At 38.1% G+C, this 13,738-nt stretch overlaps 1 protein-coding gene across 1 annotated transcript in view; it reads right to left on the bottom strand.

Moving 5' to 3' along the window:
• MFSD6 (major facilitator superfamily domain containing 6) overlaps window positions 1–13,738 on the bottom strand; it is a 78,600-nt gene that overhangs the window by 3,587 nt on the left and 61,275 nt on the right. Inside the window, exons 4-6 of the mRNA XM_042994917.1 lie at window positions 3,557–3,718; window positions 2,551–2,649; window positions 1,158–1,438 (exon numbers count right to left, since the gene is read on the bottom strand). Coding sequence (XP_042850851.1) covers window positions 1,158–1,438; window positions 2,551–2,649; window positions 3,557–3,718 — 542 coding nt within the window. The remainder of the gene's footprint in view (window positions 1–1,157; window positions 1,439–2,550; window positions 2,650–3,556; window positions 3,719–13,738) is intronic.

The raw sequence follows: 13,738 nt of genomic DNA, 5'->3' as shown, positions 1-13,738 counted from the left end.
ATGACTTCTTATTCATAAGAATAACCAAGCCATACCAGCCAGTTTTTATTGATCCTAACATGCCAGAAAAAAAAAAAGTGCAATGATATATAAGCCTAATAGGCTTCCATAAAAATAAGGTTGAGTACCCAAAGTAATGAAAACATTGCTATTCAACCAGAAGATCTCATCCTTTCTCCTGCTTCACATCCTTTATATGCTCCTCCCACCCTGATACTCTCCATTTTGACTGGGCAGGGGATTCATGTGAGTTTATAATCTTGATAAATGAATAGGATCATGTATACACCAGGATGCATTATGATTATGGGTGAAGAAATCAGATTTGGTTTAAATTATAGAAATATTACATGTTAGTTTGCAAAGTCATGAGAAATTGAACTAACATAGTTCAAACTATTTTTTAAAAAGGAGATTATCCAAATTACTCTTTATTTTTGTCTTTCTTATGTGTCCTCGGAAGCTACTCTAATATATATAGCTGACCATGACTCATCAAGTAAAAGGACATGATTAAACACAAGGAAGTAGACTCATTACTTTAGCCAGACTATTCACAGAAGTCACACTTAATCATTTCCAAAGGCAGTATACAGCTTTAGTTACAATTACCCCCAGTTTTATCAACATGATTTGACTTTACTCAGGAGAGACCACATCTCCAGGGATAAGAAAAATCATACTTTTTATTTTTCACATGAGGCCACCAGCAAAACAACACTTCCACTAAGTTGTGTATCTCATTAGACTCATACAGAATTCATTAATTCATCAGATTATTTATTGAAGTCCTATTATATGTAATGTCCCCACTAGAATTTTAGAATTACAGAAATTAATAGTTAACGGTCTCCCATGGCAAGAACCATATATGCTCACTGGAACTGGTACCTGTCAACACTGAAATTTTAAAGAAATATACAATTTATTGGATTTTTAAAATTTTCTTTCTTTCAAGAAATGTCTTCTCTGTGAAGCCTTCCTGTGCTCCATAAGGTGAAATTTTCCCTCTGCAAAACCTTGTATACACCTCTATGATGCACTTGTCATAGAATACTAAAATTATTTGTGTGTCTTATTTTGCCCACTAGACCTACCATAAATCTTGGTGAGTGAATAATTAACACAACTGAGCCCACTTAAGGTAGGGACTTTACCTGCAAAGGCTGTATCTCAGGAGCACGGTTGTCTCTTGTTAGCTGCATCATCTCTTTAATTTGGTAGAGTGCGTAGACAAAGGTCACCCAGGGGGAGGAGCTGACGCCCCAGGCTGGCTTGTTCACGTCCTCCTGTTCTTCCTGGTGCTTGGTTTTCTTGGGAGGAAGTCTGGGCTCAATGCGTGGCATGACGTCTTCGGTCTGTTGCTGTACCAAGTCAATGGTGGCTATGGGAACAGGACTAGAGGGCACGGGAATCCTTTCTGCCAACATTGTCTTGTCTGGAGAGAAAATCATGTTTAAATCATTTTTTGGAGTTTTCGTCACAAAATAAGCAGACAATCCCATGAGCCCATGCTAGTGTACTTGGCAACATTAATAAATTGCTATGTATCAGGGGCCTCTTGGTGCAGGTACTGAGCAACAGATGTGATGTTCATCTTGCAGGATCTCTTTATAGGGATTAATAGACATTAACTTGTATTTGTTTATGAAATATATTTTTCATTAAACTTAGATATAACTTAATCTGTGGGCATGGGTTATAATGAATGTGGCCTTAGGCCCACTTACAGGACTGAGTTTTTAAAGATAAGCATCAAAACAGGAAATGCCAGAAATAGCTGCTTCTGTTGGCCTTTTACTGGAGGCATAGACCATTTAGGATCATGAGGAAAAAAAATGTGAGAAAGACCAGTATTGGTCCTCTTTTCTGTATAGCTCGTTAGCATTAAAACTGGCCTTGGAGTTTTCTGTAATAAGCTAGTTTTTCCCTTTACAGAAGCATTTTAGGTACTTGAGGCAAACAAATGCCCCTCAAAGGGTAGGACAAAGAAGATGAGCCTTGTTCTGGGACCCATGAGTTAAGCAAGAATATTTCCATTCTACTAGTTGGCTTTCTTCATTAAAAAAAAAAAAGTTGATTCAACTTGTACGTTATATTTGATATAACCTCCTTTGTATATAACAATTTTAATGAAGGCCATGCCTGGTTAAGGGAAAACTTCAAATTTAAATTTTAAGACACTTTTTTCAAATGAAGGCAAAAACATAGTAAGTAATACCACTCCCTATCCCTAGTAGTAAAATTACTGCATAGCTTTATATGTGCAAAATCCCTTTAGAATACCAGAGAAATTTAAAACCAGTACTTCCTATACTACTTTGTACTATAAAACAAAACAAAAACAAGAAAACCCCCAAGCTACTTAAAATGGCCAGTATTCTTTTCAACATAGGACACAGCTTCTAACAATGGTACACATCAATTCATTTTCTCATACACCACTGAGAAAATCCAGCCAGGCAGGTCTGCTGTGTATTCTGTGACCACCTCTGGGTTTCTCCATGGCTTCAACCTTTAGAACCATTCAGAAAGAATAGACAGGTTTACCTTCCTCCTCACCGGGCACTGCCAGCCACTGGATCAGGGCAAAAAGCAGGAGGATCACCAGGCAGGCCATGCCGATTCCTCGAAAGGTTGCGGCAGCCCCTGTGAAAACAGAGCACTGCATAGAGTAATTCCAGGAACTGCAGAGAGCCCTCATCTACAGCTGTCAATGTGCTGAAGTTCAGGGCAAAGGCAGCAGAGCTTAGGACAAACCAGAGAATGATGAATAGCCAGTGGCTTCATAGAGTGGAAAAACACAGGCCTGGTAGGTCCCAGGAGACCCAGATGCTGGTATTGGATTGGTCATTCATCAAATTTTAAAACTATATTTATAAAGGATTATCTCTGAGTGCCTCTTACCATAAAACTCAGTGGTGCTCTCTTCTTTGAGCACCATTTACCTAACTATTAAACAGCCCTACTAATCTGTACTTGGGATAGCAGAGCTCAAGTAGTGCTATAAATTCAGATACCCTGGGCCCACCTTCCATAGATGACTGATCAGTCCAGATCCCTTGAGCAGGGTAATCTTATCTCCACCCCACCCTGTGTATTTCCGATAAGGGAGACCTGACAGGGCAGACAGATTGTGTTATCAAGAGATGTAGTGACATTACCAAAGCCAGAAAATAGCTAGATTTTTCTGGAATAAGGATGAATTTTCTTTCTTCTAGCATTAATATCAGCAAGGTTAGGGTACTTTGCTTCAATCCAAAAGCACATGCTGTCCATTCATTTGTTTGGCTCCTTTGAGGTATCTGTAGCATCTCATTAGGCTGTTTGTCACAGACGTGTGCACAGTTACAGGCTGGCTCTAATCATCTTAATGACTTAAGAACTCAGCTTTACAATTATGACTACCATGAAAGTGAGGAAGATAATATGAATACTGGAGTTTTAACTTCTGGCAATCTTCAGTAATAATTTAAGTGTTTACTGAAGTGTTGCTAAAAAAAAAAAATCATGTTTTCAACAACGAAGGAAAGGAAAAGGAGAAAGTCATTCTTACCAAAATAATTGACTAATACGCCTCCGATCATGGCACCACAACCTCTCCCCAAACCTAGGTGAAGTCCCTGCAGGATGCCCTGAGCAGACGTCCTCAGCTCAGGGGGAACTGCTGCACTGAGATAAGAAATGCACGCTGCCCAGATGGCCGCATGTGTCACTCCTGGAGAGGAAGAAGAGTGGGAATGTCTGATCAGCATTGCCTAGGTTACTCTTTGTGGAGAGTGAATTATTTATTTAATTACACACACACACACACACACACACACACCCCTACCTAATAAAGACATATATCTGATTTATGGTAAAATATACATAACATAAAATTTACCATCTTTAACCACTTTTAAGCATTAAAGTACATTCAAAGTGGTATGCAACCATCCATCTCCAGATTTTAACACTGCAAACTGAAGCTCTGCACCCACTGAACAATAACTGCCTCTAGGCCCTGGAGACCACTATTCTACTTTCTGTCTCTGAATCTGACTACTCTGGGTACCTCATATAAGTGGAATCATTTATCAGTGGAATCGCTATTTGTCTTTCTGTGTCTGGCTTATCACTTAGCATAATGTCTTCAGAGTTCATCCACGTTTGTAGTAGGTGTCAGAATTCCCCTCCTTTTTAATATTCCATTGCAATATTCCATTGCAATAATTTAATATTCCATTCCATTCCATTTGTTTACTCATCTGTTGATGGACATTTCAGTTGTTTCCACCTTTTGGCTACTGTGAATACTGCTGCAATGTTTATGGGTGTTCAATATCTGTTTGAGTCCCTGCTGTCAGTTCTTTGGTGTGTTATACCTAGAAGTGGAATTACTAAGTCATACAGTAATAATATGTTCAACACTTGGAGGAACTACCTGTTTTCCACAGTAGCTGTACCATTTTACATTCCCGTCAGAAATGTGCAAGAGTTAGTTCCAAGTTCTCCACATCCTCCCTGGCACTTGTTATTTTCCGTGGTTTTTTTTATAATAGCATTCCTAATGGGTATGAAGTGGTATCTCACTGTGGTTTTGATCTGCATTCCCTACTGGCTAGTGAAGATAAACATTTTTTTTTTTTTAATGTGTTTACCGGCCATTTGTATATCTTCTTTGGAGAAATGTCTATTCAAGTCTTTTGCCCATTTTTAAAAATAACTTATTAAAAATTATTTATTTATTGATTTGAGAGAGAGAGATAGAGCATGAGTGGGAGAGGGCCAGAGAGAGGGAGGGAGGGAAAATTCCAAGCAGGCTCCACACTGTTAGAGCAGAGCCTGACGCAGGCTGGAACTCACAAGCCATGAGATCATGACTGGAGCCAGAACCAAGAGTTGGACGCTTAACTGACTGAGCCACCCAGGCACCCCAGCTTTTTTTTAAATGTTTATTTACTTATGAGAGAGAGGGAGAGAGAGGGAGAGAGAGGGAGAGAGAGGGAGGGAGGGAGAGAGAGGGAGGGAGGGAGAGGGAGAGAGAGAGAGAGAGAGAGAGAGAGAGAGAGAGAGAGAACGAACAAGTAGGGGAGGGGCAGAGAGAGAGAGAGGAAAACAAAGAATCCCAAGCAGGCTCCACAAGATCATGACATGAGCCAAAATCAAGAGTTGGATACTTAACCAACTGAGCCACCCAGGCGCCCTGGCCAATTTTTGAACTAGGTTGTGTGGGGAGTTTTGTTGAGTTATAGAAGTTCTTGATATATTTTGGGTTTTAACTCCTTACCGGACACATGTTTTTACCTAAAATTATTTCCATTATGATTAGCACCAAGAATAACATTCTTAGTGGGGCGCCTGGGTGGCTCAGTTGGTTAAGCGGCCGACTTCGGCTCAGGTCGTGATCTCGCGGTCTGTGAGTTCGAGCCCCGCATCGGGCTCTGTGCTGACAGCTCAGAGCCTGGAGCCTGTTTCAGATTCTGTGTCTCCGTCTCTCTGACCCTCCCCCGTTCATGCTCTGTCTCTCTCTGTCTCAAAAATAAATAAACATTAAAAAAAATTTTTTTAAAGAATAACATTCTTAGAGATACAGCTTTTTACATAATCTGAGATTATTTATTTGGCTATAGTTCTATAAATAAGGCTAATGACTCAAAGGATATAACAATTTTTATACCTTTTATATATAGTTCCAATTGGTTTTCTGAAAGAGTGTAGAGACCATTTGCAATGCTCAATACCAGTTTCATTATATTTTCACCATTTGTCAGAGGGAGGAAAGGATAAAGATAACAGGTGAAAAATAATTTGGGTCATTATTTTAAATGTACAGTAACTGTGCATTGTCTAAATTTAAATCTCTATTAGAACACTGCTTTATATTTAATAAAAAAATAATAAATAAATAAATACATGTAATAAAAAGATACTGTCACAACAAGTTTTACTGAGAAGGGGTTAAGAAATCATCTGATTCTGCCTAGATTAAGTAATGAGCTTGCTGCCTGAAAAATAATCCTAGTTGGAGATACTGTCATCAGAAACTCATAACCTAGGTTTTGAAAAATTAAACTAGAAGATTAATATTCACTTAATATTTAATCTGACATTAGTCTGCTTCTGACAAAAACAGAATAATGGACTGGATTTGCCCTCCTTCTGAAACAACCAAAAATTGGACACAATATGTGAAATATAGTTCCCAAGACACTGGATATCAACAATAATGACTGATCTCTGATTGATGGGAAACAAATGAGGAGCCCCAGCTTACTGCCTGGTTAGAGTTCAAAAGCCTCAAGGCAGGGGCGCCTGGGTGGCTCACTCAGTGAAGCGTCGGGCTTTTGGTTTTGGCTCAGGTCATGGTCTCATGGTCATGAGTTAGAGCCCCACTTTGGGCTCCACGCTGGGCATGGAGCCTGCTGAGGATTCTCTCTCTCCCTCTCTCCCTGTCTTTGTGCCCCCGCCCCTTCCCTGCAACAAATAAATAAACTTAAAAAAAAAAAAAAATAGCTGCAAGGCATAGAGGGGGAGCCACTGAGTTGAGATGAAGCTAACAGTCTGGAGAGACCAAGGCAGCTAGAGTTCTAGGGCAGAGTACCAGAGAGGAGAGAGCTTTACAGAAACTAGAGGGATTGGCAGGTACCCTCAAGGTACTTGAATACCCTCAAGTATTCGGCAGAGTGCTGCAGCAAAAACATAGTTACAAACTATCCACAGCCAGGGAAGAACCATCCAAAAGCACCGCAGACAACAGTACTCAGAACCCATACAGGGCCAGGAATAGTACCTATTTCAACCACACAGGGAAGTTCATGATTGGTAGAGTATTCAAAAGGGTCTTGTGTTAGTATTATGAAAGAATTAGAATTACTGGGAACACTGCTCTGGTCCCACCTAAGTAATCTTCAAAAGCAAAGCCCAAAAGGATCATACTATTTCCAAGTAATTTATCTGTGTCCCAGAACAAAGCTCAAGAATATTTATAAGAAATACAAAAATATCTAGCACCCAAAAAAGTAAAATTCGCAATGTCTAGCATACAATTAAATTACCAGGATGATCTGCACTTAAGTGGATTCCACTATTCAATAATGGAATAAACACTATTTTTGCTGGATATGTTAGATTATATGCTCTATAGTTAACTGAAACAATAGAAATAATTTTTATGAAGTTTATATATGTTTCAGTAATCATTTCAACCAGGTTATTTAGATGACTAGAAATAGTATGCATACTTAATTTCCACAGAAGTCAAATGAAATATTTGCTTTATCTGACTAAACAACTGCAGTACCTTAGATAATGCCAGCTTTCTCAGAACTGAGTAATTCCTGGATAGTCTTAATTATAAATGTTGACACAGTAGTACACAATGGAAATACTTTTAAATACTTCCCTTTATATTATTAAAGATCCTGCTAAACTCCATTTCTTCTCAGATACACGTTTTTCTTCATTAACAACACTAAAGAAAAACTCCTATATTCCAAGAAATAAAATGAATGTATTCAAAAAAATTTTTTTAATGTTTATTTTTGAGAGAGCGAGTGAGCACATGAGCAGGGAGGGGCAGAGTGAGGGAGACAAAGAATCCCAAATAGACTCCATGCCGTCAGCACAAAGCCCCATGTGGGCTCAAACTCATGAACCACAAAACCACAAGATCATGACCTGAGCTGAAACCAAGAGTTGGACACCTAACCAACTGAGCCTTCCAGGCACCCCAGATATATTCAAAATTAATTAGATTCAATGGTAAAATCCAACACAGAGGTGGAAATCATTTCTTAAAAATGAATCATCAAAGATCTGAAACCACATCAAATGACTGTAAATTAACTTTAATAGTGAAGCCAAATCTATCGTTTCGTCTGTGTCTGAGCAATCAACTGCAGGATTTACAAGCAGACAGAGATGGGCCTATGTATTTATGTGACCAAAACAATAGCAAATATATTTTTGCTGTAATTCTAGATCAACTTTAAGTCTAGCAGTAAATAGGGTTTCTTTCTTTTTGTTCAAAATTCTAAGTGTTTTCTAAAACACTGACTCTTCTAAGATAATTAAAGCATCTTCCAGCAGGATGACTTAAGTCAGGATTCTTAAAGGTTCTAAACTATTAGAATTTAGGGGGTGGTATTAAGTGGCAGTTGTAAAAGCTTCTCTATAGTTAGATTTCTAGAGTTTCTTTACTGCTTTTGAGGACTAATAAGATAATTGGGAACCACATTCCGTAAAGCAACTCAGGGCATTAACTTAAGGCAAATATAGTAAACCTTACAGTAGAAATTTTTTCTTTGGAACCAAATGCAAAAGAATGAAAGCCATTCTGCCTGTATGCTCCAACATTTTCCAGGGAAGATATAAAACTAAAATTGGTTTCTCTGAGATACCTTATTTCAAAATATCATGTAAACAGAAGAATCCATACCACTTCCTAGAGAAGAAACTAGCAAAACTAAAAAATCCACAAGAGGGGACTGGGTTGGTTAATAACACCTTTGTATATAAAAGACAATTATGGAGTTGTGATTCTTATTCTTAAATATGCAGACTTCTAGTAATCATATTAATTATCTGAAACTCTTGACAGTGTTTTTAACTACAGTTGTATTCTGGCCCTCTAATTTCAAAACAAGGAAAAAGCAATCTAGAAACTTAAAAACCCTCTGCCATTTTTCTTATTTGTAAGACAAAGAAAATCGTAGCAATTGTGCTACCTGAAACTCTCCTGTAAGAAGATTTAGGAGGTAAAAGATAGAAGCCGAGAAAAGAAAATGCTTCCATCCACTTTACCTTTTATTAGAGAACTATGAAAAAAGTAGTAGCTGATTATTCTCTATATGATGAAATAAATTATTCAGTGGCATGGGTAAAAGTGTTTTCACACGAGAGCTTTTATAAGTTTTTAAACCTTTTAGCATGAGATAACTAGGTTGATGGATTAGTCTAAGAATAAAAAGATGTTAAAAAAAATAAATAAATAAGAATAAAAAGATGTTGCCCCCTGACTGGTAATAGTAACAAAGGTACTTGAAGTGACTCTCCTTCCTTGGCTACTTGTCAGAAAACTACTGATATTTGTGAATGGCAATTCAAACACCCAACTCACATAAGAGGTGCTTAATATATATGTTTGAGTGGCAATTCAATACCATATGTTAATTGGCAGTGAATGACTCTCAAAGACCACACAAGTCACAGAAGCTTCTTAGTCTCTCAGTCAATTCCTTACCTTTACTAGCGTCCCACACGATTACTTACAAGGCCTAACAGAAACACAGACATAGCTTCACAGGACCTACATCCAAGACCTTAACTGTTTGGGAATACACTACATTTGAATAACCAAGAACCACTGGAAATAAGTATGACTCACATTAAATTTTTTCATTAATGATATAGTAGTCTACCAGGAATTGTGCTGTGTGTTTTTTTTTTTTAAGTTTATTTATTTTGAGAGAGAGAGAGCAAGAGCATGCGTGGGCAGAGAAAGAGGGAAAGAGAGAATCCCCAGTAGGCTCTGCACCATCAGCACAGAGCCCAGCGTGGGGCTCAAACCTACAAACCGTGAGTGAGATCATGACCGGAGCCAAAATCAAGAGTTGGACACCCAACCAACTGAGCCACCCAGGTGCTCCTGTGCTAAGTGTTTTATATAGATTATCTCATTTATTCTTCCCAGTAGTAAGTACTATTTTTATTCTCCCTTTTCTAAAAAAGGAAAGTAGGCACAGAGAGATTAAAGTGCCTTGTCCAAAGTCACATAGACAACAGGGTAGTAGAACAGGATTTGAACCGAAGGTATAGAAGTATAGTGCTTAAGTACTATACTATATACCCTCATAACAACTATTGTAAGTATTATATAGTAAACATAACTATTTTGAGAAGCTTTTTGATAATATCAAACATGCCCCCAAAAATCTACTAATTAAAAAAAAATGTATAATCTTACCACCTACTTCCCCTCCTTTTCCAAAGAGCTCAGATCATTGATATTATCAAGTTTTTTATATGTCTCAAATAACTCTTTACCTTATAATAGTCAAGATTGGTATCTGATCCTGTAACATGAATTTCAAGATTGTTCAGTCTTGTCCCAGAAAAATGCTCTACTGCAATAAATGTATGTAGGTATTAGCAAGAAAAAAATCCTTCCTTCACCAGTAGACAGCTGCTCCTTGTAAAATGCTGCCTGGCTTTTACAAAGCCATCGTAATGGCTGGGAGGGGTGAGAACTGACAATCAAAATACTGGAGAACTGGGATTTTTTCTTTTGTTTTTCTTGCTTTGCCACTGACTTATGCTCACTAAACAAAACATAAGTATCCCCAAAGCACTGGCACACCGAATCAGTTGTGACAGACCCTTTCCATTGATGGACCAAAGCATACATGTCAGTTACTTCAAGGTACTTCTCAAATGCTGGGCTTAAAAAAAAAAAAAAGTTAAAAAAAGCTTCTGAAAGATCCATATAGTGAAAAGTAAGAGACCGCTCTTTCTAAAAACAACAACAACAACAAAACAAAAACCAAAAACCAAAATCTCCACTGGGCTGGCAATAAAAGGAGTCTGTATTGGTTAAGGTAATGATAGCTGTTGTAATGGATAAACCTTGGAATCTTAGTGGTTTCATACATTAGATGTTTTATTTTCTTGCTCATCTAAAGCTCAATGGGCATGGGTCAGGAAGAGTAACAGCTGTGCTCCATGTAGTTGTTAGGGATGCGGCCTACAGAGCTTCAGCCATCTTCAACACCTGGTTACCCTGGGTACATATATCCAGCTGGCAAAGTAGGGAGTGGAGGAAGGCACATGGAAAATTTTATGGTCTGGGTTTAGAAGTGAAACACATCATTCCTGCTCACAGCCACTGAACAGAATTAGCCAAATGGTCATACCTAACTGCAAGGGAGGCTGGGAAATAGAGTCCAACTATGTGTCCATGAAGAAAAGGATACATTTCATATCAGGTGAAAAGGATACATTTCACATCAGGTAAAAAGCAAGCCCAGTGTCTCTTCCAAAGTAAGGGCCACCAACAACAATGGACCTTTTAAAAAGAGCACAGAACCTTACAGAGAGCAGTTGACCTATCAGCAGCTGCATGAACCATACGTGTGTTGCACAAAAGACACTTTAAATAAGACATACAACAATATTGTTAAAGATCAGTGCTCCCATATCCACCAACGTATAGCACTACAAGAATCACCTTCATGCTACTCATTCAATAGCACTTACTGAGCACCCAGACTATGTGCCAGAACCCCTGCTCTGCTTTGAGAATCTGATAATGTACACATTAAAACACCTCTTTAACCACCATGGAGTTTATAGTCTAATGGGTGAAAAGGGCCTGGATTTACCTGAAAGAAAAAGACATTGAATTCCTTGAGGAGAATAAACATATCCAGCACCTAGCACAGGGCTTGACACACAATGGCAGCTGAGCAAAAGAATGGTGAAATGAAATGAAGCAGGCAGTGGTCACATGTTGCGGTATAAGGAAAAAGCATTTGGAGATAAAAGGTGCCCTGGGTAAGGTTGGAGAAAGATTCCAAATCCCATGTATGAGTAAAAATGAACAGAGGAGGGGCGCCTGGGTGGCCCAGTTGGTTGAGCGTCCAACTTTGGGTCAGGTCATGACCTCATGGTTTGTGAGTTTGAGCCCCGCGTCAGGCTCTCTGCTGTCACTGTGGAGCCCACTTTGGATCCTCCATCTCCCTCTCTCTCTGCCCCTCCCCTGCACATGTGTCCTCTCTTTCTCTCTCTCAAAAATAAATATTTTAAAAAAGAAATGAAGCTTCTGTAAGTCTCTATAAGCTTCACTTTACAAGTTAAAAAAAAAAGACATGTGAGTTGCTTTTTTTTTAAAAAAAAAGGTCTATAACTGATATAACAATATTTTATGGGCCCTTGTGAATTTCACATGGAGGCACCATTGCCTCAGCATACCTTTAAAAAGGTTTTAGGAGGTTACCACCAAAACTGACTGTGTTTAATGTCAAAACTTGCCAACCAGTGTATGCCTCATGCTCAGTGATTCCCCATATCAAGCCACACATGAGAACTGGTGTTACATCAAAGACAGTAAAAATTTCACTTCCCAAAGAAAGCTTTAAGAACAGTGTGCAGTGACTAATCATTTATGGCCAGGCTTTAATGCATAATTGCAATTTAACCTCTTTGAGGAGAATCTTCTAAATTATATTTCCTTTGGTCCTGATTTTTATTTGTTTATAATTTTTCATTTTACTTTTGTTATATTATCTAACATTTATTGAAGGTAACTGTGTGCCGTGTAATATGCCAAATACTTCACATGCATCAGTTTATTTAATACTCATATGAGTTTGTTCCATAGCACAAGAGTCTAAGGCTTAGCATCTTGCCTCAAAACACATAGTTTATAGGTGAGAGCTGGAATACAAGACAGTCTAATTCAAGCCTAAGCACTTTATAGTTTCTATATATTATTATATTTTGGTAAGTTGTCTTAAATAATTTATAGAATGAGGTGGGAACATAAGTAAATGATTAAAAACATACTGATGTTTTTATAGATATGCAATGGAGACAGGATGGTATTCTAGGAAAAAAGTTATCATATTGAAGATTCAGCTTTTAAATTTAGTTTTCAATTTTTCTTTACATATTTATAAATTTTTGACATAGAACTTCCTGTATTATTCAAGAACTTTAAAAATTAGAAAATACAATTACAGTACATTTTGCAGATTATAACATCAAGTGTATCTTCCCTATGTGCGTGTTTCTTTGGAGAATTCAAAAAGTGTCAGCATGGTCTTTGAATTTAAGATGTAAACAATATATCTGAACAAGAATTTAGAACAACAGTCATAAGACTACTAGCTGGGCTTGAAAAAAGCATAGAAGACACCAAAGAAGCCCTTGCTGCAGAGATCAAAGACCTAAAAAGTAGTCAAGATGAATTAAAAAATCAATAGCTGAGATGAAAATAAACTAGATACAGTGACAGCAAGGACTGAAGACAGAGGAGAGAATAGGTGAAATAGAAGATAAAACTGTGGCAAATAATGAAGCTGAAAAAAAGAGGGAAGGGAAATTACTAGATCACTAGGGGGCGAATGAGAGAACTAAGTGATTCCATGAAACAAAGCAATATCCGTATCATAGGAGTCCCAGAAGCAGAAGAGCAAGAAAAAGGGGCTGACGGTTTATTTGGATATAACTGAAAACTTCCCTAACCAAGCATCCAACTCCAAGAGGAACAAAGAACCCCCTTCAAAATCAATAACAACATGTCAACACCATGACGTGTCATAGTGAAATTGGCAAAATACAAAGATAAAGACAGAATTCTGAAAGCAGCCAGGGACAAAAGGTCCTTAACCTACAAGTGTAGACACATAAGGTTGGTAGCAGACCTGTCCACTGAAACTTGGCAGGCCAGAAGGGAGTGGCAGGAAATACTCAATGTGCTGAATAGGAAAAATTTGAAGCCAAGAATCCTTTACCCAGCAAAGCTGTCATTCAGAATAGAAGAGATAAAGACTTTCCCAAACAAAACCTAAAGGAGTTTATAACCACTAAATCAGCCCTGCAAGAAATTCTAAGGGGGACTCTCTGAGTGGAAACCAGCAAAGACTACAAAGGACCAGAGAACATCACCAGAAACACGAAATCTACAGATAGCATAATGGCACTAAATTCATATCTTTCAATAATCACTCTGAATGTAAATGTACTAAATCCCCCA

This window comes from Panthera tigris, chromosome C1 (genome assembly GCF_018350195.1).
Source record: "Panthera tigris isolate Pti1 chromosome C1, P.tigris_Pti1_mat1.1, whole genome shotgun sequence".
Lineage (NCBI taxonomy): Eukaryota > Metazoa > Chordata > Mammalia > Carnivora > Felidae > Panthera > Panthera tigris.
The sequence above is the reverse complement of the archived record's forward strand: the minus strand, read 5'-3'. Positions and strand labels throughout refer to the sequence as shown.